This window comes from Haplochromis burtoni, unplaced genomic scaffold (genome assembly GCF_018398535.1).
Source record: "Haplochromis burtoni strain Fernald_Lab_line unplaced genomic scaffold, NCSU_Asbu1 Contig_43, whole genome shotgun sequence".
In the NCBI taxonomy this organism is placed as follows: domain Eukaryota; kingdom Metazoa; phylum Chordata; class Actinopteri; order Cichliformes; family Cichlidae; genus Haplochromis; species Haplochromis burtoni.
The window spans coordinates 1,533,675-1,560,579 of NW_024582404.1; the positions used below are offsets into that span (position 1 = coordinate 1,533,675).

The 26,905-nt window shown below is 42.4% G+C and overlaps 2 protein-coding genes across 6 annotated transcripts in view; one reads left to right on the forward strand and one right to left on the reverse strand.

The window, feature by feature from the left end:
* wdfy3 (WD repeat and FYVE domain containing 3) overlaps positions 1–26,905 on the reverse strand; it is a 127,115-nt gene that overhangs the window by 66,295 nt on the left and 33,915 nt on the right. For all 5 annotated transcript variants that reach the window (XM_005921962.3, XM_005921964.3, XM_005921960.3 and 2 more), the window contains exons 5-12: positions 13,295–13,528; positions 12,679–12,871; positions 11,881–12,067; positions 11,247–11,413; positions 8,499–8,978; positions 8,287–8,397; positions 5,755–5,948; positions 62–333 (exon numbers count right to left, since the gene is read on the reverse strand). In XM_005921962.3, coding sequence (XP_005922024.1) covers positions 62–333; positions 5,755–5,948; positions 8,287–8,397; positions 8,499–8,978; positions 11,247–11,413; positions 11,881–12,067; positions 12,679–12,871; positions 13,295–13,528 — 1,838 coding nt within the window. The remainder of the gene's footprint in view (positions 1–61; positions 334–5,754; positions 5,949–8,286; positions 8,398–8,498; positions 8,979–11,246; positions 11,414–11,880; positions 12,068–12,678; positions 12,872–13,294; positions 13,529–26,905) is intronic.
* Positions 14,531–21,808, forward strand: LOC121814395 (WD repeat and FYVE domain-containing protein 3-like). The gene is made up of 4 exons (XM_042220111.1): positions 14,531–14,761; positions 14,846–16,924; positions 19,302–19,425; positions 21,168–21,808. The coding sequence occupies exons 2-4, from the start codon at positions 16,745–16,747 to the stop codon at positions 21,389–21,391; spliced, it is 528 nt and encodes a 175-aa protein (XP_042076045.1). The 5' UTR covers positions 14,531–14,761; positions 14,846–16,744; the 3' UTR covers positions 21,392–21,808.

Genomic DNA, 26,905 nt, shown 5'->3' on the forward strand with positions numbered 1-26,905 from the left:
CTGCTTGGTGTGTTGTGTCCACAAAACAAAACGTCTTCTTTCCTAAACAGGCGGTCCTTACCTGACCGCGTCGGCCAGCTTCTCGTACTGGATCTCCGTACGGAAGAAGTGCGAGTTGGCTGGCTCGTAGCGCATGGCGGCGGTGAGCGTGCAGAAGACTGTGTGCAGGAGCTCAAAAACCTGGTTCTGGTTCACGCGCTCCCAGCCGTGTCGCAGCGGCTGACACAGCGAGCGCTCCATAGCCACCAGAAGCGAGGTGACGTAGACGAAGCCGCCCACCTTGCGGAAGACCGTCCGAGTGCGGTGACTCTCTCGCAGCACGGATAACAAAGCCTGAAGAGAGGAAGGATGATTTCATTGGGATTTTTACAGACGGACACGTCTACAAACGCTACTGTTTTTGCTTTAGCTAACGTAGCTTGATGCTTAATGTCTTCTGACGATGTCACACGCCATGTTTCTCCTTCCCTGACAGACCTGAACTCCCACTTATTTACTTTATAACTTGCTCAGTTATTTTCTCCTGTCTTGATTTTTCATGTCATTTATTTTTTGTCAACCCCTTCAATCACATTTCTATTCATCAACTCATTTTTCCTCTCATTGTTCTTTTTCAGGGACATACTTATGAGCCCCTCTGGGTTTCTTCGCCTCGCTGCACCGACTCGGTTTTTATGGTTTGCATTTGCAAGCGACCAAACTGAAACATCAAACTGTAACCTAGATATGCGTCTGGGGAGGTAAAAAAAAAAAATGCCTGAGAACACAGAGCGACTATGACAGGCAAAGGTTTTAATTGGCAAACAGGGAGAAAAATGTCTGCGACCGACAGCAGGTGAAGCTTTTGAATGACACCGGTGACGTGCGGTGTTAATAAAAAATAAACAGCACCACCGGGAGCTTTTTAATATCATCACCTCTGAAGTAAAAATGATGGAAGCATGCGATGCACAACTAAATGATGCATGCTTCTCTGCATACTGCAATAAGTACATGTGCAGTATTTCAGTCAAGAATATAACAAACTAAAGAAGCACTGGTACTAATGTTACTCAGGCTAACTTGACAGTCGTGGATATCTGAAAACAATCAATACATTATTTTTATACATTTGTAATGGTAACGTGAGGAAAAATAACTCTTTAAACACCAGGATATTAACCCCAAACGTCAGTGTGGAGAGCAGAAGACGGACCGCATTAACCAAATTCAATCTTAAAACTATTCCATAGTTGATGAAAATGATTTATTTATGAAAACTATTTATTTTTCCTGATTTTGCTGTACTGGAATCATCACTTTATTTCTGATTTGCACAAATAACTCTCATTCTCTGACACTCTCAGTACCCTGAACTCATTTATTAAACAAACTTTTTTATATTTATGTTCAAATTCAATGTTTTAATGTTTTGGTATTCCCACAACACCTGGGATTGATTATTTAAGATACTGATTAAATAATCAATCCCAATAATAATCACAGACCGTCTCAGAGGGGGACATTAAGTGGGGGAGAAGAGCATGAAGGTAGAGAAATGTAGGGAGGAAAATAGAGGAGAAGACAGAGAGTGGAATGCAGGGATGAGGAAAGATGAAAGGGAGTGAAGGAAGACTGGGGGGGAGTAAAGAAGATGAGGGAGGGAGGAAGATAGGAAGGCAGATTGGGAGAAAGAGAGGGAGGAAGGCTGGGAGGAATAGATGGTGGGGAGGGAGCAAAACAGGGAATAAGAGAGCGAGATACCAAGGAGGGCGATAGGAATGAAGAAAGGAAGAGAAAGGAGGCAAGGAGGGAGGAAAAGAGTCAGGAAGGGAACATGATGGGAAGGCAAATCGGCAGGAAGCGAGGGAAGGATGTCGGTGGTAGAGAGGGAGAAGTGAACAGAGGACAAAAAAGAAAGAAATGGGGTGAAAAACAGGAAGAGGGTCGAGTCCTTGGTCGACCGCTTCAATTTCAGGGCTTTGATTTAGTTGTGAATATTCTGTAGTTGCACAGGATGCTTTCTTCTGTCCAGTCGGTGGGACAGGCTTATTTGGCACCATGAGCAGGATCAGGAAATGCTGAAAAAACCCTGAACCTCAAAGGAATAGATCAACTCCACAGTCTTGTCTTCTGGAGACTGTGGTTTGTGGAAGGCACAAAGAGTTGTCTCAGACCGCCTAGGACAGGGGTCTCAAACTCGCGGCCCGGTGGCCACTTGCGGCCCACGCCACCCCTACTTGCAGCTGACGTGAAGAAATATAATGCAATTTGACCCTTGAAGTTACTTTTTTTGTTAGGAAGGATGTGTTTGTTGTTGACTGCAGTGTTCAAAGAAGTTCTTTAAAAAGCCAAAAATGATTTAATATGAAGGCAACATGAGCAGAGAGCACAAACATGTCGAGGGATTGGCTGCGTTAGTTCACTGAGAGTCAAAAACTAATGTGCGCACTTATGTCTGCATTTTTATTTTGTTAAATACGAACAAAATGATAGCAGAAGTGCTGCCACGTTTCTGGCCGGAAAGAGGACGAGATTGTTTATTTGGCAGTTCAATGAACGGCTTCGGTTAGTTAAGAGAGAGAAAAATGATTACGTTCACATTTGCAGATTTGTCTTGTTAAACAATATTTGAAGTTTAAAAAAACAAAACGTTACATTTTCAGAAACATTTGTGGGTGTTTTCTTGTTTGTTTTGTGTTACTTGAACACTAAGTGGCCCTCCAATGAGACGACAGAGCCAGCAGTGGCCCACAGCTCATTCAAGTTTGACACCCATGGCCTAGATCTTTGCCTCTGTTCAGCTGGTGGAAAAGGTTCCTCTGTTTCCAGTAGGACAGGATCATCAGGTGCACTTTCTTGTTCTGTCACTTCAGAATCATTACAGTGACCAACAGTGCGGTTTGAGTAATGAGTAATGCAGTACTGAGGTTTTGTTTTTGCAGTGTAACTACTGAAGTGGCTGGTGAGAGTATGTGTATATGTATTTACTTTTGAAGCTGTGGTCAAATAGAGTTCACTGAACAAACCGTTATCCATGACGGACCACCAGCATACTAAGAAAGTCAACTCGGACTTTGACACTCATACCAATGGTGCTCCTAAAAATCGACCCCTAACCTCTAAAAGCAAAAAAAGACAAAAGACAAAAATTGACATTTACTTTTTGAAGTATTTTTTGCCTGTTAAAAACATTCAACTCAAGACTCATTCCACGCAATTATTAAAAAAAAATATGGTTCAATATAGGGCAGTATAGGTCTTTGTATCTACCACTCAATTCAATTTTATTTATACAGCGCCAAATCACAACAACAGTCGCCTCAAGGTGCTTTATATTGTAAGGTAGACCCTACAATAATACATACAGCTCATTACATCGCACTCCGCTGTGATATAACGAGCGGTCACGGTCACGTAGCTTTCCGTTGCCCTGCAGCTCCACCCATTTGTAGCAGTTAGAGCAACAGAAGATGCCTGGGACAGTTCAGCCATAACTTTAAACTTTTCCTGCTCATACATGCCTGGAACGATCTTGTCACTGAAGTGGACGCGCAACGGGATATCATAGCGTGGCTCAAGCATGTTCATCATAGTTTAAACCCCTTGTTTTGCACAACAGAATACGGCGTCCCGTCTGCAGCTAAACACCGCAGTAGCTTCTGTAATAGCTTTAGCCGGTCGGACTGGGCAGCAAAGGGCTGCTTAAATACCTCAAACTCCTCTGCTCCTCCACTTGGACCGCTAGCACTGACCATAACTATCGCTTGACAGACTGACCACGTGCACCATACTCATACTTTTTTTCCTTCTTTTTCAGATCACGTGCGTGTCAAACCGTGGAGTGGGATCGGTTCGGATTTCGGATCAACCGTGATCTGTTGCACCACTACTAACCTCTGACCTTGAGGTCCAGGTCACCGACATTTGTCTGAGATTTTTATTAGATACACCCATGATATCAATTGGATTTTTTTTACATCATCTCAGTCTTGAGTTATCGCGATCACAAATTTGAGTGTCATGCCACCCACCTGCCCAGCAAGGTGATGACAATATCCAATCAGCCTTTTACGGCTGAGGGGTAAAACGCAGAGGATTTGGCAGGCTCCTGTTTGACAGTTTACCTGCTCATTACCATGTTAAATGTTCAAGATCATGACAGCAACATTAGAAACAGCACAGCTTGTTTGGAAGGGTTGCTTGGATGGATCCTCTTCTCTCGAAAACAAACATGGAAACACAGCGGCACAGCTTAGGTTTGTTTCTGAACCAACCACAGGACTTCTGGAACTACGTGGATGTTTGGGCATAATGCACAGCGCCACGTCTGACAGCATATTAACACAAACACGTCATACTACTGTGCAGTATGTCAGCACGGTGGTGAAGGGGCGATGACTTATGTTTGCTTTGCAGCCACACGACCTGGCACCTTGAAGTCACCAGTACCAAAGTGTCCTACAGTCAAATGTGAGGCCACCATTAAAACTGGGCCATGCAACAGAAGACAGATCCCAAACTCTGCAGCAAAAGGAAAAACTCAATGCAGTCTTTTCTTTTGAAACACTGGTGGGACGTTAAGAGAGCTGTGCAAAAACTTCTGTCTGCAAACGTGAAATGAACTGAAGCTGTAAAGGGGAAAGGCTTCTACAAGACACTGAATCATGGGATGTTCTTAGCTTTTCACCTAGATGCAATAAGAAAAACTAAGAACATCCCATGTTTTGTTGCTAAGGAACACGCCACCAGTGAAATCTCACAGAGAATTGCATCCCAGTACTGAGAAATCACTGCACTGGATTTTCACATTTCCCATCGCCCATTTCTCAAGATTACAGCTAGAAAAGTAATGAGTATAGCTGGGACCTATAAACATGTCCCACTGGAGGGACAGTGAATAAAGGAGAAGTAAAAACTGTTACACGTTGCACCACTGATCCAGCTGTTTCCTGCTACTTTAGAAGACTTACAGACTCAGCACAATGCTTTTAAAACCAATCACAGGATGTTAAAGACATCCTCTTCCTGGGAAATTGCCACTAGGGTACATCTATACGCACATAAAACTTGGCTTTTGGGGTGTTAAGTTTACCAACCATGGGGAGGCTTTAGGGACAGGCTGTTCTCTCTCGAGATATATACGTGGACACCTTCACAAGGCTGGATTTTACTCTGGTATCTCTTAGAGGGTCTGCAGTGCGTTAGTGTAAGTGATACTTAAACTCTGAAGAAGAGGGAGGAAAAATTATTAAAGTCAAACCAGATTTGATATGAGTTCTTTGGAATCCTTTTTAGGGCGATAATTAAAATCCCTGATTAACGGAATTGGAGTAAAATGCTGACGGGTTAATCCAAGTAAAGCCTCGGCATGTGAATAACCTCGTTTGAAGGAGTGGAATCTGAAAATGCAATTACGCTTCCGCAGATGAGCCTCGCTCACATCCTGTCTGTGTGTGAGTGAATGTGAGTGTAGTGTATGCTTTTATGTGCACCTAGCTCTCAGTGCACCTTGTTTGAAGCAATTACTGTATGCAGGGCTTCAAATGAATATTGATTTTTTAAATTACAGACTTTCCTTTCCTGAGCCATCTCACTCAAATTCACAGACGGGGTTTTTTTAGTGTCTACTAAAACAAATTCAGCAGAAGTAAATGTAAAAAGACACATAAACTGCACAAATTAAAGGAATATAAGTGGTGAATCCCAGCAGAAAGCGCCTCGACAATATTGATTAAAACAAAAAGAAGACGAATAAGTGGCGTGAGCCGTTACCCTCAGTATGTCTGTCTTCAGCTGCAGCTCACTGGGCGGTGCAGAGTGCATGAGGCCCAGCAACGTCCCCATGTCATCGTCGCCGCTGGGCGACAGGACAAGCTGCTGGATGATGAGCAAAGCGTGTTCGCGACACTGGCGGTACTTCACGATGTTGTGAACGCAACGCGCGCCACCGAACTCTCTGAACAGAGCTGCAAGAAAAGAAGAAAACACAAAACATAATGAAATCAGGTCAATTAATGAATAAGCCAGTTTGTTGCTGATGGGTAGATTTCAGAGTACTAAGAACCTGTGGTTGCAACATAATAAAGACTACATCCAAGTTTTACTGCGGTCGGCTCTAAAGTTGAGTCACAATTAATGTACACGCTGAGGACGCGCTGAACTGTTGTGTTTTTTTGCCGCTGTTAGCTAATGTTAGTCGCTGTTAGCCATTGTTAGCTACTGTCAGCCAGAGTTCAACCATCTGTGACGTGGATGTTCCTCTGCTGGATTTGGAAGCTTAGTTAATAAAGTCTTATATGATGTGAAAATGTAGCTCAACTGTTAATCAGAGGTAAGTGTGATTTTTAGCTGCCATGATGCTAGCTCATAACTTGTTGTTCAGCCGGCTCTTATCAGCTGTCTGGAGACGTGAGGATGGCAAATCTAATCTGCTGACAGATTTGAGACTACGCTAGTGGCGCTTTCACCACATTTTTGTTCATTTGGTGAAGAGGACTGCTTCTCTGATGATAAAACATGGGTATGATGCTTTATATCTTTAGTCTGAAGGTGCAGACACAAATTTAAATGTCTCTTACATGGCATTCGGACACCTCTTTTCTGCCTTTGATGTACTACGTGTATGGCCAAACTTTAACCACATGTAAAACACAATTAGTGAAACAGGAGATTTCCTTCTGGCCACAGGATTCAAATACGGTGTGGGTAACATGGTGGCTTCCACAATCCACAAACCAGCTCCAATGTATTTGTAATGAATTAATTCTGAGTTTATGAGAATGCATCATTGGAAGATGCAATCACACTATTCTATGTACAGTTTCCTTTTTCTTCTATTAAATTACCTTAAAAAAAACTAGAGAGTGCACCTTTAAATACTTTCATTCACTGCAAGCCTTGAAGATTTGGTTGTTGCTCCGAGGGACCAACTGGGCCCCAGAATCACCAGAATACTCGTCTCTTTCAATTTCCCATTTGATTTGTAAAATGAAAATTATGAAGTTGTGCACAAATAACCTTAGATCCTTCTTTTAAACATTTATAAGGAACGTTTCGGCATGTTCAAACAACTTCTTAAAAACCCATTTGATAAATGCTTTACTGAAAAATATTTTTGTAACCTTCTTGATATTTATTTAAGTTTATCTGCAAATATAAAAACCTTGAGCAGTCCCATTACTATCATTTCTTTCTAATCTTGCTCAAGTCTCTCCAGGCCAGCTGAGGAGGATCAAGCGTAAAATGTAAATGTAATCAATGTGTCAGAGTGAAGCGCTCCAAATATTACACACATCATCGTCGTCCTCACCGAACCACCCGGTCGTCATCATCAAGGTCAAACGGCGCTGTGAGCTGTCAGTGTTCTCACTGCTGCTTATGCTTGTGATTCACTGCATTTCTACAGCTGACCGACGAACGATGAGCGTGTAAAATAAATGCAATAACATCATTTATTCATCCCTAGTGGAAAACTCTTTCCTTTCCACTTCAACAGGGAGGTCAGAGTTCAAGGCACGTCATCCTGGAGATGCAGAATCAATGTCTTGCTCAAGGACACGTCGGTAAGGATGGGGAATGGAGTGTGTATTAGTTCATTTTAAAGCTACAGTCCGCATTTTAGTAATTTGGCGTTTTTTCAGGAGACATTATTTGCACTGAAAAGATCTGATTTAGTGAAAAGCAGCATCAGAGCTGAGACTCACAAGCATTTGACCCAGCAGGACCTTATAGAGACACAAAGTCGTGTCATTTTTCTTTAAAACTTTTTTTATTATTGTTTCTATTGATTGATAGCACTGACGCTTTAAGCTTGGCTACATGATAAGAATCAGGTACTTAAGAAATTAATTACTGAGGGACATTAAATCTAGTTGTGCCTCCAAAGTCCATATTAATCTATAATTATTCCCTCCACATAACTAAAAACATTTCTGTGTGGATTTCATTTAAAGTGCTGCGATCGTGGCTCAAGAGTTGGGAGTTCATCTTGTAATAGGAAGGTTGCCGGTTCGAGCCCCGGCTCCGACAGTCTTGGTCGTTGTGTCCTTGGGCAAGACACTTCACCTGTTGCCTACTGGTGGTGGTCAGAGGGCCCGGTGGCGCCAGTGTCCGGCAGCCTCGCCTCTGTCAGTGCGCCCCAGGGTGGCTGTGGCTACAATGTAGCTGCCATCACCAGTGTGTGAATGTGTGGATGACAGGATGTGTAAAGCACTTTGGGGTCCATAGGGACTAGTAAGACGCTATATAAATGCAGGCCATTTACCATTTATGCTTTTTAAGAAACTGTTCTGTGCATGAGTTTACCTGCGTTAGTGTTGGTGGTGTTGGAGCCCTGCAGGAGCACAGTCAGCGTCTCCATCACCAGCCAGGCCAACTGCTTCTGCTCCTCAGCCACGGTGTTGTTTTTGCAGTCAGCTAAACATGGAAGGAAACACAGAGCGAGAGGACAGAGGTCGATATTAGACGGGATTACAACGGTGATCCAGTAAAATAGTTAAGTAAAAGAAGCAGTTCACCTTGGTCGTTACTGTGTGGTTGCTGTTGTGGGGGCGGTTCTTTGAGCAATGCCGCGTACTTGTGCAGCAGGTTGACCAGCACCTCCAGCAGTCCGACCTCCCGCAGCACGTCGCTGAACACCGGGTCGTGCCTGGCCAGCTTCAGCAGCGTCCGTACGGCGGTGATGCTGCAGGCGTGCGAAGTGCTCGACTTGAGGAGCACGCTAACGCTGAAGAGTTCCTTACACGGCACATAGTTGAGGCTGAACACTACAAATTCCAGCAGCTCAAAGTACTTGGTCTGAGCCTCGGGGAGCTTGGCCACACGTTCTGCAAACTGAGACAGCGTGTGCTGCGACTCTAGGATGAAATAGTTGGCCGGCTCGGCTGCGTAGATGTTTCCGATGGCGTCCAGGAGCATGCACGCCAGGCGGCTTGTTTTGGCCCGTAGAAAGGCGTTTTGGAGCACCGCAAAGGCCTGAATATTACGCACTGTATGGCCTGAAATTTAAAACACAAAGAAAAAAAATAATAATATATATATGCACTGCATGACCTTAATATAAAATACTTATTTCACTCAATGAGTCGCAATTAAATGAATAATTTATGTTTTTTCTGGATTTTGTGGTTAATATTCTGTCGTCTTCCATTAAAATGAGACAGTATTCATTTCTTTGTAAGTGAGCAAACTTTCAAATTCAGCAGGGGATTTCCGTACAGGCAACAGGAGACTCTTCCTTCAGTTTCTGCTGAATCACTCCACTGAACTTTTTACAGCAACTGCAAAAACGTCTCCTTTCTCCGACCTCTGTTACTCTAAACTGCCGTCTGTCACTGCACAGTTAACAGGGCAGATACACGATACTTCAAATTTCTTCCCTGTTGTCACTCTTTGTTTTTTTAAATATACACGTCTCCAGTTAGCTTCGTTGAGTTGATGCTGGAGTCTTTATAGGGAATAATCTTCATTCAGTGAGTCAACAAAAATATTTTAGGCTTATTTTAGGCTAGCTCAGAAATCATAGGCTATGACTTTCACACTCACAGGACGACAGTAAAGAAAAGGAGCACTGAAAGTGTGTGTCAGCACATAGCCTCAAACACACACAGCAGTTAAGTGGATGTGGCGGGTTAATTAGGCGTGTAAGCGCACCCTCATACCATGATGGCTCCTGGTAATGATTCTGTGCTCAGCTGGAACTGTCACTAGGTGGGTAAACACAAGTGTAACTGCATGTGCTTGTGACTCAGTTGACTTCAGTGTTGTTAGTGGGAGGGTGTATGCGGTTAGAAACCCAACACGCTGACAGTGAGTGTGTTACCATGTGTGAATGGGTGGAGGTGAAAGGCTGAGTTACAAACACCACAGCTCCACAGCTGAAAACAACGAACCCACACAAAGTCAGAATGACAGATAAATGGAGGGAAATGTTATTTTAGTCATTTGCTTCAAAAACAAAGAAATGAATAAGTGGAGATGGACTAAATACAATTTTGAGTTAAAGTAGTTACATCAAGGGCCTCCCAACACAGGGAGGTGTAGCCCATCAGTGTCTGTAACTGAGCTGCACCTCCCAACCCCGTCTGTTGTTGGGGTCTTTGGAGCACATTTAGTGGATTATCTGACTAAAATTATGGTTTTATAGTTTGTACCACACATTATGGCTGTGTAGCACAAACCAAGCAAGGAGATTGACTTTAATTAGTAAAACTGTACTATGCAAGTATTCTCTGCCCTGGCATTAATTAGCAGAATCTGTGTTTGTAAGCTCGTGTGGCAGAAGTGTGGTGCCTGGCTCAGCTGCAGGGGAGGAGTGGGGCAGTGAGCTCAAGGGGGCGGTGCCAAGAGGCTGGAGGGACAGGTGGCGGTGATTTACTTAAGGCTTCTCCCTTTATATATAGTGAAGCCAGAGACCTGGGGGAGAGTGTGTGTGCTGACGACTGACGCAAAAGTTAAACTGCGTGGTGAAACGCACAGCCACATGTGTGTGGTGCTTCAACAAACAGCTCGCAAGCATACAACACGTGTCGGGTCGGTCTTTACACGCAGCGTTGGTCAAAACAGTAATGTCAAGGTTTTAAAATGAATCCAACAGCTTCAGAGTTTTAGTCTGAATTATTTGAATTCTTTATTTTGGGCTTTGTTGTATTGATGTATATGTAAGCGGCTTAACTACTGTTTGGCAAGCATGTACATGTGGGTCAGAAAAAGTACGACGGCATTCCTCAGGTGCATGAAAAAATAAACAAGTTTAAATCTTTCCACAATCAGGATGAGCCTGTTCTGTTTGCATGAAAGAGGCTTCAGTCATTTATCTCCAGCAGCGTCAAAGGCGACAGAGGAATTATGGCGTCTGTCAACAGGTTAATCTTACTGGGATGAAGCACCCATCAGTCATTTCAGTGATGGGGATGGAGGTAGAAATGTAGACTTTTTCAAAAGTAATCCCTTTTTTTGTTTTAGAGCTTCTGGGAAAATCAGGCTGGTGCTACTGTGTAGACTTAAGCTGAAAATCACTGGTTTGTTAGAACAGTGTCGCTGTTTCAACACTTTATTTAAATGTGTCCTTGATTTCTTCCTTAGAGGACACCAATGGAAGATCGTTATGAATCACCTCTAGCTGAGTGTAAGACTGAATAAAACTTTGAATCATGGAGGCTCTAATCCAAGTGCATCATTTGCACATCTATGTTTTACTCTGAAGTCTTGCTCATTATAAAACTTATGACAGATTTAATGATGAGCCACAGTTGCACCTAACATACCTTTCCCAGAAGGTTGCGGGAGAACAAATCCAGGCAACAGGAAGGGGGCGCCGGTTGTCAAGCCAGCAGGCTTCAACTCCGTCACCCCATACGTGCACAGACAGGTGACCAGGTTGACCAGGTCCTTCAAAGCATCTTTTGATTCGTCCTCCTTGGCCTGTTCCAGTCTGGATGCACAAGAAAAAGTTACATCAATCTTCACACAACATAAAGTAAATAAGGTCTCAGTCACAAACATCCAGAGGCTGTTGAATTCTTGGTAGCTACTGTCACCAGAGAAAAAGGTGCAAATCCCTGAATGGTTGCCAAGTGGTTGCTGGGGGTTGCTAGGTGAAACAGGCCGCAAAAGCCTTGTGAATGCTGTGTTTGGTAGCAGACTGCACATTCATGAGCGTAGGACGACAAGTTGTTGGTGTCTTCCATGCAAACTATGGACAACTGTAGCAATTTGCTAGCAAACAAAGAAGTCACGGGGACGGTTTCTGTCCAGCACCCTCTGTGCAACTGATTTCAAATAGCAACCTCCAGCTGCCACTTTTGCACTCACTGGGTAATTCATACCAGGGGTCACCAATCGCTCTAGGTCACTTTGAAACCCTGTGATGAACTGCAGGAAGGAAGACCTAAGCTGTACCTGAGCATGAGGTCGCAGAGGAAGGTGTAACCCTGGCACATTCGGAAATCGTCCAGCAGGGTCTGCGACACGTCGCTGGAGTCTTTGAGGAAGCAGGAGAGGCCGGCAAACATCTCAACGATCTCCAGAGGGGAGAGATCGTCTGACTGCTGCATGTTTTGAACACATGTAGCCAAGCATTCCTTCTCTGTAAACCGAAGAGGGGGTGTTAGAGACAAAGAAATGCAATCTGTAAGGAATTTCTGTGACAGAATGTATGGGAATTATTAAGGACATAAAGAGCTTTCCCTTGATCTTAGATTTATAGGAAGTGAAACAAAAATGCATCAGATGGACAAAGAAACAGCTTCAGACAGATCTGTGCTGCTGTAACAGCTTTTTTAATGCTGAAAGACAAAAGCTTCAGGGTTTTTCTTCTTTAACTTTACATAAACAGTACACAATAATAACAGGGACAACCAAGCTTAAATAATAAATCACATTAAAAATAATGGTTTTACTTAGTGTCACATAAATCATTGCACAAATCTCACAACAAATTGTAATTAGGCAACCCTCTGGAGCTTTACAGGCTGTGAACTGTAAATTATCTGTTTTAAAAGTGGTAGAAAACAAGCTTCCCTGTTTTGTTCAGCAGTATTCTCACAATGTGTTTTTTGTTATTAAGCTGTAGAATGTGTGTGTGGACTGGTTCACATTTTCTAATATTTCAGAGCAAAAATGCACCTCCAGATGTGGTTTGGAAGACGGTTACTTCCAGAAACAGATGTCCTTTGCGGACGGTGCGTTTGTACGTACCGTGGATGTATTTGACCACGTTGACGCTGAGGCCGTGTCGGGAGATGGTGGTGAGCACCTCGCCAGCACTCCTCCTCCAGGGCAGGTTGTGAGGAGGACACCAGGAGGTGATGGCACTAAACAGTAACTGCAGGTCATCCTTCTGGGCCAGCTCCTCCGCTGGAGACACAAATGTGCAGAGCTTCACCAGGATCTGCACAAGTGGAAACGAAATTATTATTGTTTTTTTAAGTTCTGGGTAAAAACAACAAAATAAGCTGCTGAAAAAACAACACAAGCCCGAGTCTTTTGTCACGGAGATACGACTGCGTTTGTGACGCAGGCTGTTTGATGAAAAGATTCAGGATTAAAGTCTTTATGGGAGGCAGAACCTCCAGTCTTTTTATCAGTGAACAAATAGATTTAAAATATCAAAATAAGCCAATAACCGTGTTATAATCCTCTGATCTGCTACAGACTCTCCACGCAGACTTTTTTCGCTCCACAATTCAAACACAAACATTTTTGACGATGTTTAAATGTTTCAGTTATTCTTTGTGTGAAGGTTTTAAACATAAAGCAAGCTGATAGAGGCTCTTAGTCTGGAGTGTAACAGCTGACACTGTTGTCTTTTTACCTGGACAAAGACTTTCTGGAGGAGCGCCCTACGGTCAGCCAGGGGCAGCTCGGGTTGGGTGTGCCCTTGCCCTGGCGTCTTCTCTTGGCTAGGTGGTGGTGGTGGTAGTGGTTGTGGCGGTTGTGACGTGGGGCCTACGGGTGCCTCGGCCATGTGGGGCAGGTCAAAGAACAAGTAGAGGCATTTGACGAGCGTGGAGGGCACAGACATGGTCGTCATGCAGTCCACAGTTTTCTGTTGAGGGGCAGAGAAAAGGGGATAACATTTTATTTCCCACACAGTTCAGGAATACAGGGCTATACTCAGGCTATACTCATAATGTTCCAGCCTTTATTTGTCACTTTATTAAAGTTGAGCTGATTCAACACATTAGTTTGTATTTGAAGTAACCCACTAAGACACCAAAGTCACAAAATAACACAAACCGAAGGGCCACTAACTTTTTTTAGTGGAGTCTAACGTGTTTGCTTCCCAATCACAAAGACCTTGTGCAGAGGCGCAGTGAGGGATAGCATTAGCTAGAGAAATGCTAATCTTACAATATACAACACTGCTGGATAAGAGCATGAACAGCAGTGGTGGTTCTATTCAACGACCTGTACTTTACTTTTTCTATGCATTTCTAGTTCTGCTATTTTCTTCTACTCAGCCACATTCTGGATGCTTAATTCTTATTTTGCAAATTCAGAAAATATAAATCTTCTAATGTACGGGTGGTTGTAGCTCAGGTGCAGGTCAGCCACTAATCAGAAGGTCGGTGGTTGGATCCCAGGCTGCCAAATACTAACCCCATGCTTGCCTACTGGTGGTGGTCAGAGGGCCCGCCTAGCTCTTGGACCAACAATTCAAATAAATTTGGCTCATTCATGCTGTGATCAGTGCCAAGATGTAATCCATCTAATGATGAGGCTTTGATGGTGCAAGACATAAGAAACCCACACAGTGACGTCTGCAGCACCGGTAGGTGGGTTGTAACTGAAGGGCAGGGGATATTTCCTGAGTGTCTGAGAGTAATTCGGTGTGAGGAGTCTGCTGGGAAAAGGACGGACTACATGCTAAACTGCCATGTCTCTTCCTTGTTGATGGGTCTTTCTGCAAGAGCTGTGACTTAAGTGCCAGAGCTTTTTTTTTTTTGGTCATTCATAGAGTGTGTGTGTTCAAATAAATGTTTTTAAGCTACAACTGATGTGACACTCAAACCTAACATGACTCCAGTGGTCAGAATAGAGTGTGTGTGTTCAAATAAATGTTTTTAAGCTACAACTGATGTGACACTCAAACCTAACATGACTCCAGTGGTCAGAACAGGTGTGCTGTTGTTGTCAATATAACAGATGTGTTATAGAATCAATTGAAAGTGAGCCTTGTGTATAATGACAGAAACAAAGGAGGGAAGTGAAAGGTCCAGATTTTATTTCTCCCATATCCTACTTGCATTTTCCTGTTATTTCTGCCCATTTGATGAAGGTAACTTTTCATTATGGTAGGCTAAGCTTGTTGAAAATATAACTTTATATCAATGCTGGTGATATTTCTGCCCATTTGATGAAGGTAACTTTTCATTATGGTAGGCTAAGCTTGTTGAAAATATAACTTTATATCAATGCTGGTGATTTTTCTTTTGGAAGAGGAAAACAACCCCCTTTCTTTTATGCAGAAAAAAGAAAAAACTCTCTCTTCTTGCAGTCGTCTAAGCTGTTGATTCTGTTTTTATCACCAGATATTTATCTGTCGTACGTAGGCTTTGCAGCCCTGTGATATCTCCTAGCAACCATTTCAAATAGTCTGGAGAGAAGCTGACATGTGGAACAAATTGCTAAATATATATCAACTACGTTCAAGGGAAGAGTGATGCGAAACGATGATCAGTCACAGATGCTAATCTGTTGTTTTATTTCTTAACTTGCAGTTCAAAGTGAATGACTGAATCAGTGACCTGAATTTGGGCCGTACAGCCTCTGCTTCAGTGCAGTAACAGCTTGTATACAGAGATCTGTCAAATCTGCCAATCAGAAGAGATCTTTCCTATATTAGTTGCGTGTATATAGATATATAAACATAGATATAGATGGATGGATGGCTAGACCGACAAATAGTATGTCCAAGCAGAGAAGCCCAGATTTCTTCTCCCAGGCTACCTCTTCCTGCTCATTGCCATTCCCAAGCCAGCCGTCTCTCCGGCAGATCCTTAATCTGCCCCGGGGCCTCCTACCAAGAGGACATGCCTGAAACACCTCGCCTAGGAAGTATCCAGGAGGCATCCTAGTCAGATGCCCGAACCACTTCAACTGGCTTTGATGTGGAGGAGCAGGAGCTTTACTCTCCCTCTCGAAAGACTGAGCTCCTCTTCCTATCTCTAAGGAAGTGCACAGCCACCCTTTGAAGGAAACTCATTTCCGCCACTTCTATCTGCAGCCTCATTCTTTCTGTTACTACTGAACTGCCATAGCTGCTACACCAATTTATTTCCTGTTTGTTTGACTCCCTAAATTCATCATCTTGGTGTTTTAAGTCAAATATCACGAGCTGCAATGTCATAAAGCTTACCCTTGTCTATTTACACAATATAGATTTATTTAATCTGTTAGATTTGACTGTATGTTTGTTAGCAGTCTAGCAATATCATTTTTACACTTTGTGTGACGTTTGATGCCAATAAATGAGCTGATTTAATTTTGGGGAAACTAAAGGTCAAGCTCCCACCAAAATCAGTGAAACTTTATATTACCCACAATTCTTTCATGGATTGTCTTCAAACTTCACAACAATACACTAGATCGTGGGGTACATGGATACATAGGTTGGCTAAGCATTTGACATTGACCTTCATTGTTAATGTCCAAGGTCAAAGTTAACCTTCAAATTTTTTTTTCAAGAAACCGCATCGAGTAATTTATCATATGAAACCAATCCCACCAGATTTCTTTGTTTTTGCAGCCAGCCATTACAAAAATGTAATTAAGTAGATCCTGAATGATCGTGGGTACAAACACACAGAGCATTATTGCACCTACTGCTTCTATACCTGCACGGTGCTCATGCTAAACCTTCTTTGTAGACAGAAAATGTCAATAAATGTGCCTAAAGATAACTTGTAACACTTGATAACTGTTACAATTCTAGTACTCTGTTACACTTATGAAGAAAGGTAGCTGTACTTATATTCACATCGTCTACAATTGTCAGAATTATGAATTAATAAATACTTTGATTTAAAAAAGAAACAAAACAAGAAGCTAATCTGTGTGAAATGTGAAATATCATCTATATCTATATTTGGCTGTTTTTGATACTCGAGACCATTTACAGAGTTGAACTGATACCAAATAGCAGGGACTTTCAGTTACATAGACTAACAAGATCTTTATGTATTGAGTTACTGTGAGATGTTTATTAGATCTTCTCTTTCCCATCTGCAGGGCTGCCTTTGCCCTGACAAAGCCGCTCAAGATGAACATGGTGAAAAGGATCATGGGGCGGCCGAGGCAGGAGGAGTGCAGCCCCCAGGACAACGCGCTGGGCCTCATGCACCTGCGACGCCTCTTCTCCGAGCTGTGCCACCCTCCTCGCCACATGACCCAGAAGGAGCAGGAGGAGAAGCTCTACATGATGCTTCCTGTATTTAACAGGGTAAGTCACACCATGGGTGGAGGGAGAACTGGAGGTGCTCCAAACAGGCGGATTAACAGATATTTGTACATATGGCAGCTCTGATGTGGCAGGTTACAGTTTGCTTCATTTGGTTCCTGTGCTGTCTGTAGCTATCTTTCAAATCATGTGTTTCTCGTCTGTGCAGTATTAAAAAAAAAAGGAAAACAAGAAGAGAGCTCTGTTGTGCTGGGTTACAAACACGCTAGAGCTGCTTCCCTGAGGTCATGGGTGCAATAGATACTATAGATGCATTGACATTTGAAAACGAGATCTCACCAGGGAACTTCTGCAGATTCAAATCCAGTGGTTAAAAGCATATTTTCATATTTTCATACGTACCTGTCTGGATAGCTCTCAGATTCTGTTCCACCAGACTGCAGATAAATGGAATGGAAATGAGCTTGTTTACTTCTGTGGGCTTGTTGACTTTAGGGCTAAAGGTTAGCTGAACAAAGCACAACGAAGTGGACTTTTCAGTCCAACCTTTGTGTCATATATTTTTTACTGTCTCCACAGTGTACACAGGCATGAGGTTTTCAAATTATGCTTTTATTTATTAAAGCAAAAAGGTTAACCAAATCTACCTGGCCTTGTATGAAAAGGTTGTTGTGCAAACGTTTGGCAGTGAGAACTGCAGTTTTGTGTTTGCAGTAACTGGCAATGGGTCTTTCACACAGCTATTGATGAATTTAGACGCACTCATCTATGAAGAATTACTTTAATCAACCACATTAGAGGGTTTTCAAGTATGAATGGCCTGTTTAAGTTCATGCCGAAGCATCACAGGCAGATTTAAATCTGGACTTTGACTAAGCCACTCCAAAACCTTAGTTTTATTTTTTATTTTTTACCCATTCAGAGGTGGACTTGCTGGTGTGTTTCTGATTATTGTCCTGCTGCATAAGCTAAGTGCAGTTAGCCAGAATTCTCATTCTTGTAGAGAGTGGCATGCATGGATGCATCAATTACAGCAAGTTGTCCAGGTCCTGAGCAGCTCCAGACCATCATACTAGCACCAGCACCATGTTTGCCTGTAGTGTCAGTGTTTGGAAAGCAGTTAGTCTTACACTAGATGTAGCAGGAGTAGGAGGAGCTGAACTTTTCAGGTGCAGATCAAAGCAAATAGTACCCAAAACACACCTGGTTGTCAGGTGTTAAGGAGTAAGTGCTGAAAAGTACTGAACTCACTGAACTACACATTGTCTCATCGTTAGTTTGGTGTTTATAATATTTCAGAATCATTTGTGATTAAATTAAACAACCTTCAAAGCTTTTTTAAATTATATATTCTGCTAACTAACTAATGTTAAGTTTTATTGATTTAAGCACTAATAGGAAAATCAGACCAGTTGAATGGTGGGGGTGTAACTATTTTGATGCAGGGGGAGAAAAGTCCAGTACAGACTTGTATTTTTTTATCTTTTAATATTTATCTGTAGACTAAATAGATTCAGGTTTATCCAACATTTTTAATTTCTGAAATCTCAGTTGTGCAGTTTCTGAGCCAGGTGGAACAGCTCACTGTTGTTATGGTCATTCAGCCTCTCCAGAGAGTCTCTCCCTCCCACTTTACAATGGCCTTAAGCTATGTTAACAAAATATGTTATGAATTACTAATTAATAATAAATTTTCATAAAGCATTTTTGCACCTCCTATTGGAAAAACTCTAAAATCGAATCCAGATCTGTGGAAACCAGTCAAGTCGGTGGGTAATCATGGAAGTGAGCTACACATATTAACAACTTAACAAAATGAAGTTGTTGAAATCCCTATAGCTGTTTTGTTTTTTTTATCCAAAAGAACAGAAGTAAAGCCTGCAGGCCAGTAATTCGCCTTTTTGTTTGGCAGCCGCAGCTGTAGGCTGCCTTTGTTAAGTGTGCTCATCAAGCTGGAGTGCACTGCCAAGGGTCTCTTGACTTGTCTGCTAATTACCCACCACTGGCTGGGATTCACACCTGTGGCCATACTCATGTCAGAATCTGGATGTAAAGTGGTCCCTGTGCGGCGGGACGGCAGCCTCCTGCCCTGCTCTCAAGTCAGATTTGCTGGATAAGTAAACAGATGACGAGTCTTTGCTGGATGAAGAGAAGTTTGTCTTTGTTGACCTGCTGCCCCAAAGGCTTAGCCTCCAATGTTCTCTGTCACCATAAAGTAGTGCATTCAAGCAAAACCTGTCACAGATATCAACAGGAATGAGGATTTCTGTAACTGCACACACCTGACTATAAGCTAGGTTACATATAAGTATCGAGTGAACAGATGTCTAGTTTTTGAGTCTTTTTTTGGTTCCTCTCTTCTTGTTTTTTTAAATTATTATTTTTTCATTAATCAAATGCTTTTTTTTGTCCACTTCAGGTGTTTGGGAACGCACCTCCCAGCAGCATGATGGAGAAATTCTCCGACCTGCTGCAGTTCACCACCCAGGTGTCCCGACTCATGGTGACTGAGATCAGACGAAGAGCCTCCAATAAATCCACAGGTGAGCTTGCAGATGCACACAGACTCATATTTGTAAGTGCAAAAATGCACTATAGAGTAGGCCTACTTGTAGAGTTCTTTGGCACCAGCCAATTTCTCATAACCGGTTTGTGTCTTCTATTTTCCTTTTGGCTGTGCAGATGAACACAGTGGTGTTGAAAGAGATTTTTGTTCTTTATTTAGATACAAAGACAGTTCTTATACAGAGTTTCAACTATAGAACTAATTGTAAGGCACAGATGGAGCATCTGAGCTTTGTTAGGTACACATAGTAGATGACAAGATAGAAATGAAGACTCTAGGGAGTTTATTTTTTCACTTTCCCCCATAAAGACAACATATGACGGCCTCCCCAGTACTCTTAATGATGAGTTTGGACACCTAAGTATATATAAATATGTCGTCTGATGACTATTAGAATATTTTCTGGGTTTTTCTAAGGGTAGCTGGTTAATCCAAACACAGGCATTTCTTGCAAACGTTACTCCTGTTAGGCTTTCAAGAGTTAGTACCACATATGGCAAGGACCCTAATATACTGTAATCTGTATATTATTAGTGGACATAAGTACACGCCCATGTCTGATTATGATTGGTCACTGATTTTAGTCAATGATTTAAAAAAAATAAAATAATTGATGCTCAATATAACTGTCTACTCCATCCTGGAAACCCGATTTATTCTATGGATGTGCGTAAGAGCTTCGTCTTATTCTACCCTATCACAATAAGATTCTTTTATTAATTGTTCCCCTAAAGATAAATACATATTTCATTGTTTTAGTCAAGAATGTTTAAAGCTGATTTCATGATTAATGGAGAAAAAATGTTGGTGTTACCCTAATCAGATAAGGCCTTTCCCAGAATTTTGCACTTTATTTTTTGACTTTTTGGCTCTCAGTAGATACGTTTTCCTCAAAGGATCAATGCAATCCTACTTCAATCTGAAAGGTTAGCCTTCACTGCGGGCGAGCCAGCAGCATCTCATCAAAGCGTTGACAGCCGTGGCAGCTTTGACTGTGGCTTCCTCAAAAAAGACGCACACAAACAGACACACACACCAGCTTTCTATTTCTTATTTCTTCCGCTTTATCTCGTCCTTCCATCTCTTCCTCATCCCTGTCTAATCATGTGACGTGCTGTTATCAAACGGTGAACGGTTCTGATTTTGCAACACAACGGTCTAAAAAGCACTCCTACAGTTGGTCACCAGGCCTCTTTAGAATGAGTCAGTACATGATTCATGCTCTCAACTGACGTTGCAGTACTCATTATCAAAACAACAGATGTGGATTTGCTCTGAACAATGAGCAACTAGACTTTGGCTCAGCTGGTGGGTTGGATTAAGGAAACCTTTTCAAAAGCATTTTTATTTCTGCTCACAAAAGCGACTAAAAATGTGTGATTTGCTTTTTTATTATGGTTCGGTTCTAATGGATACTTGTTCCTAAACCTAACCTAGTGTGGCTATATTTTTAGGACAAAGAGTGCTGTGATAAAATTGGTAAAGACATGAGCTAACTGAAAAGCTAGAGCGTGGGACCGAAATACAATATTGATGTATTATTTTCAAGATCACAGATAACCAAAGCCGAGAAGCCCAACCACACGTTCCCTTTTGTCACATCCACTGTAATGATTAATTTGTTACATATTTGATCATTATTCAAACAGCCCATCTGCCCCACAGTGAGCTGTTTCTACCCAGTTAACCACACGTTTGTGTGTGTGATTGTTTTTCCAGAGGCAGCCAGTCGAGCCATAGTCCAGTTCCTGGAGGTGAATCAGAGTGAGGAGGCGAGCCGCGGCTGGATGCTTCTAACCACCATCAACCTGTTAGCTTCCTCCGGACAGGTTGGTAGAAAAGACACTGTACAATACTGTGTGAAAGTCTTGAACCACCTCTCATTTCTTCAGCCCTTGGAAGCAAAAAATAAACTTTTTTGTAATTTCTCAAAATGTTCTTGAGCAATACTCCTCCAGGCTCTCTGGAGGTGTTTTTAAAGTTTTCCTTTGGACATTGACTGCTTTTTCAGTCATTTTCACTCCAGTCCTTTTGCCTGACCATTTTCAGATCTATGACTCATTCAAGCATTAAAACACCTCCTAACTCACGGGATGAACCAGTGTTGTGTTTGCACATAATCTCAAAATTAGCACAGCACCAATGTTAAATCTGTCTTTAGGCAGTTTCACAAGCATGAAATTGTATTTTTGCACCAACAATATGATTCACAAAGTGCTTTTAGCTGACACTTTGGCATATTTTGGAATGCTCTGCAGTGTGTCCTGGAGGACAAAGGAAGATGTCAGCCCTAAAAATATATTATTTAAGAAATAAGAAAAAAAATCCAGCAAACGGCCCTTCTGTTGACACATCTACTGTTCACTGAAGCCTCATCAAAAATGGTGTCTGGTAAGCTGGCTGTCAAGAAGCCATTCATTAAAGGGAGAAAAGGCTGGTGTATGTCAAATTCTGCAAGAACTGGACTGAAAGTCAGCGACAGGTCTGACGAAGTGATGATTTGCACAGTAGAGCAGGGCGATATGACCAAAAATATTTATCACGATATACATTTGAAAATTTGCGATAACGATATAACTGACGATATAATTGACACTAGACAAAATACTTTACAACTCCACAACTTTATTAGTGCAAAAAAAAAAAAAATCAATGTATTTTCACTTAAACAAGCAGCTTTTTTATATCCATTAAGTTATATAAAAATTAACAGTGCAAATGCAAATTCCTGGCTGACAGTTTAACCAAAAGGCATTTCCAGTGGAAACTGGCCGACATATCCTCAACATAACCATGTATAATATCCACAAACCTTAAAAACAGGTCATACACACACAATACAGTAATATTATGTTGAAGCGCAGTACGTATCACTCCGCGAGGCTCGCCTACGATAGCCGTAATGCTCCGACAATCCATCAAGCGGTGCGGCTTCGTAGCTTAGCAAAGTCGTACTGAAACATCTGACAGATTTTCGAGCGCCGTGCACATAAAATCGTTTCGAGGTCAGTAAACACAACCAGAGTTCATACATAAGGCACACGGGATTATAAGGGGCTCTGTCGACTTTCAGAAAAATCAAAGGATGATTTTAAGTGCGCCGTATTTTCCAAACAACACGGTAATAACGACGGCCCGCTAGCATGCGCTACCAAAAATAGTGCTTTGTTGTGTATCTGACGGACGAAAGCTAAACCAGTTCCACACCAGTGAAGCTGCAGCATTTTTACAAACCGTTCTGGTTCATCCGTTTCATTCAACGATCCACTTTCGCTCTTCTCATTCTGCATCGCCGCCATGTGCGTCTGTAAACAAAGGCACTGCCTTATACCGGTATTACTGTGAACGGTATGATATAGCCCAGCCCTAGTGTGGGGTCATGTTGACAAAGAATGGATTAAAAGGAAATGAACATTCAAAGAAAAGCTTTGATCTGAAGCCTGAAGAACTGTTTCTGAAAACTATTTAAAGAAATGAAAAGAACGTTTACCTAAGAGAGTTCAGGCTGCGCTGAAGGTACCGTAAGAACCAGGAGACTTCAGTATAATTAACAATTCTCACCTGACCGAGTCTCATTTATTCTCCCCAAACACAACCTTTCTATCTGCAGTCTTCTGATGCTGCTGGATGTCACATGAAGAAAATTCATGCATTGTGATTTTTCTTTGTAGCATTTAGTCACAGTAATGAGTGCCTTACTCTGTTCCTACCACCTGCTTATAAAGGTTGGACGTTGAGCTCTTGTTTTCGTCTTTGTCTGTAGTCTTGAATTGTGGCCAGCAGACTTCTTTTGAACTTTTTGGCCTGCGTTCCTCTGGAGGTCTTGTGGGGAGTGTTGCTGTCAGCTGGTCGGCTGTCTGCTTTTCCTGCTCTGCTGCACATCAGAAATTCACTGTTGTTGTTGCTTTTGGGTGGAACGCTTCTTCCCATCTACAGACACGTGATCCACCCCCTCTTCTCTGTGCCCAGTCTTTAGCCGCTCTCAAGCATGCGCTGTTTAATAGTTAGGCAGGCAGCACCTTAATATGTCGACTTACTGATTATTTCCTTGAATGCAGCAACAACAATCTTGCCAAACCAGACATAGCAAAATGGCACTTGGCCAGGCTGTGAGACAGGCAGTGTTCTTCTGATGTAACATGTGAGCACTTGGACCGACTCCTGTTGTCAGTTATTTATGTAACTAAATGATGAGTAGGACATAACATGTTGACACAGAGTTCCTTTATTTTTTGTCATTTGTGAATGTCTGGTGGGCACGGATCTTTCCTTTGTGCTCCAGAAATGCACTTGGACTGTAGGTTTGGATGATTGGATGAATTTATCGGAAAAACTTGATCACCAGTTGACATTTTTAGGGCAGTTTTTTGTGGTTTTCTGTAGCCAGTTTTGTGGTCTGCTTTCTTAAGAATTCCACTTGGCGTATACTTAACTTGTAGAGCACTTGTAAAATAGTTGTGTTGAGCAAAAGTAGAGAGTACTACACATGTGATGGAGATTCCCATCACTTCCTAGTTACTGAATGACAGAGCTTTGATATTCGTGCACAACAGCACAGCATCTTTGTGCAACTCTCAACTCTTGCTCAACACGAAAGAAAGGAAGGAGGCAAGACGGCTGGTAGTATTCAGCCGCTGCGTTTTAAAGGTTGGGTATTTCCATCTCCCTGTAGCCCAGCATTTCTGAAATTTCCATTTACTGTCGCTGATTTACTCCATAGGTGATGCATGATTTATTAGTCTCTGTACAGCTTTTATTTAAATAGAACCAGTTCACAACAACATAAGCATAAAATCTGTGTTCGTAAAGCAAAGAGTTTCTGATTTTGCTCATTAGCCGTGTACTTTGATAAGGTTTTTTTGGAAAGACTTGCATTGCCCTCTCTCGGGAAGGACCTTAGTAAGCGCTGGCGTTGCTCTGTGCCGTGTGTTTCAGACTGAGATGAGCTGCAGCTCAAGACACCAAAATGCTGGAGAGAACGTCCAGCTGAGTTTTTCTTGTTCCTTCGGCTCAAACACAAGTGGCTTGTCTGTGATCTGATTGGTCACACGTGTAAACACATTGAGGATGTAAATGTAAACATTCATTTAAATGATAATTTTAGGTTTATTGGTCAGTACCACTGGACATGCACACTGCACAGTCAGCGGTCTCCTTTAAATGAATAAGGGCTGCTTCTTGTGACTGTTTGATATCAGCGAACACAGACGGGCAGTAAAAAATAACCCGTGTCGTTCGTGTGTGTGTGAGAGTGAGAGTAGGTTTAATGGATTTCTCCAGGCAACTGGCCTCCCATAAACCTGACGTCACCTCCCTCCCTTTAATGCTCTCCCCTCTCGCTCCCTTTCTCCCCCACCTCCTGCTCTTCTTCCTCACAGCATAAAACGGCAATATTTTTGTCAGTAACTCAGTCTGGACTCTTCTCTTGTTTTGTGTTTTTAAAGGGTGCCCTTCATGCACTCCCACTGCGCTTGTTTCTCTCTCTCTTTTTAAAACAGACAGGAGATCAATTTATTGGTATTTTTCTTCTCCTTGTGTCTGTCTTCTTCTCCCTTCCTGTCTCTCTGTTTTTCTCACACACTGTTAAATGCCTTCGTCTCTCTGGTTTTGTCTCTCATTTCTTCACGGTAACCTTGACCTGACTGCAGTGGGACCAGTATTCTGTGACAGCCTGTAAACACACACACACACTCACACACACACACACACACACACACACACACACACACACACTCACACACACACAGACACACACACACACAACCACACACCACCACACACACTCTTCGGCGTGGGCTTGTTGTACCACAGGTGCTGGTCCAGTCTTCCATTGTTGTGACTCACCATCATCTATACACACCTCTGCCTACTTCTATATCTTACTCCTTTCTTTTTCTTTTTTCCATCTGAGGGGCTGAAACTGCGTGTGTGCCTGCTGTGCTTTGTTATTCATCGCTGTGCATCCACCTCCTCTCCATCGTGTAGACGGCGTTGGAGTAAATGGGATGGTCATTTCATCCAGCTGCAGCGCGTGTGTGTGTGCGCATGGGCATATGTGGTCTTTTGTGAGAGCTCGTGTGTAAGAGCAATGTAATTTGTCTCTGTGTGTTTGTGTGTGCGTGTGTGCGTGCGTGCGTGTGTTGGGGAGGGCAGCCGTTTGATTAATCTGAATCATTCCGCCCATGTGGAACACAAAACCCCCATCTCTTTCTCGCTAGGCCTTTCATCCTTTGTTCAACAGACACAACACCACCACACACACACAACCCACACACATCACACACCACACACACACAGACACACACACACAACACACACACACACACACACAGACACACAGTACACACACTGTGGAAAACACTCGGTGAACACACACCTCAGGCCCTTATAGCTGAATCTGAAACACTGAATCACAGCACAACAGAACACCCATTTACCAAAGTCACCCTTAAAGCAGCATTTTTATCTTTGTCCTGCTGCTGTTGTGTAGCTCTTTATTTTAGGTTGATATAAAGTGATTATATATGAATGTGGAAAAAATAAATCATGTTCCTTTTAGACTGAAAGGGGAATATGCAACATACAGTTGGATCCATGCGTTATTAGACATTTACTTCATTTTTGTTGTTTTGCCTCTGCAGACACAGTCGAGGTGTGTTTGACGTTCACGCTTTCAGCTTCATTTAAAGTGGAAGCTGATTGCTCACATTTAAGGAACAAGAGATCAGAGTATTTCAAAAATGATTTTAGAAAAATAGTATTTGTTTTTTTTTATTTTTAAGTGATTTAAGCAGAAACATAATCGGGTGAAACAAAAGGGGGGGGAATACGCAATTACAAATACAAACAACGAATAAATAAATACCTCAGGGTTCTTGTATGTAATGGTTGAATAAGTGAATGAAAACTCTTTAAGCTATTCAATATAGCAGCATGTAAGTGAACACAAGCCAGTTTCCATCATTCTGTTCTGATAGGCTGCTGTCATCGATGACGCACTTCCTAATTTGAAGTGTGAATCTGAAATAAAGTGCCAATATTGTGCAGCAGTAGTGACACAGCAGAAGTCTAGTGTAAGCACAAGTAGGCTAGGTTGTGTTTTCCCTGGAAGTTTTAACTGGAAGTATAAAATAGCTGCTTCACACTTTAGGTTAGCAAAATCTAAAGCAACTTAACCTCGTAACTCTACTTAAAGCCCTGCTTTTCCACCCACAGCAGTTATTTCCAATGAATGTTTGCTGTCCCTGTCATAGAGAGTGCAGCGAGCGGACGCTCGGTTTACATTTGGGTCGCACATCACCGCCTGCTAGTATCTCCTCCTTCGTAGCCTGGTTTTACTTAGTCTCAAAGCGCTTTACACTACATTCATCCACCCATTCACACCCAAGCTACATTGTAGCCACAGCTGCCCTGGGGCGCACTGACAGAGGCGAGGCTGCCGGACACTGGCGCCATCA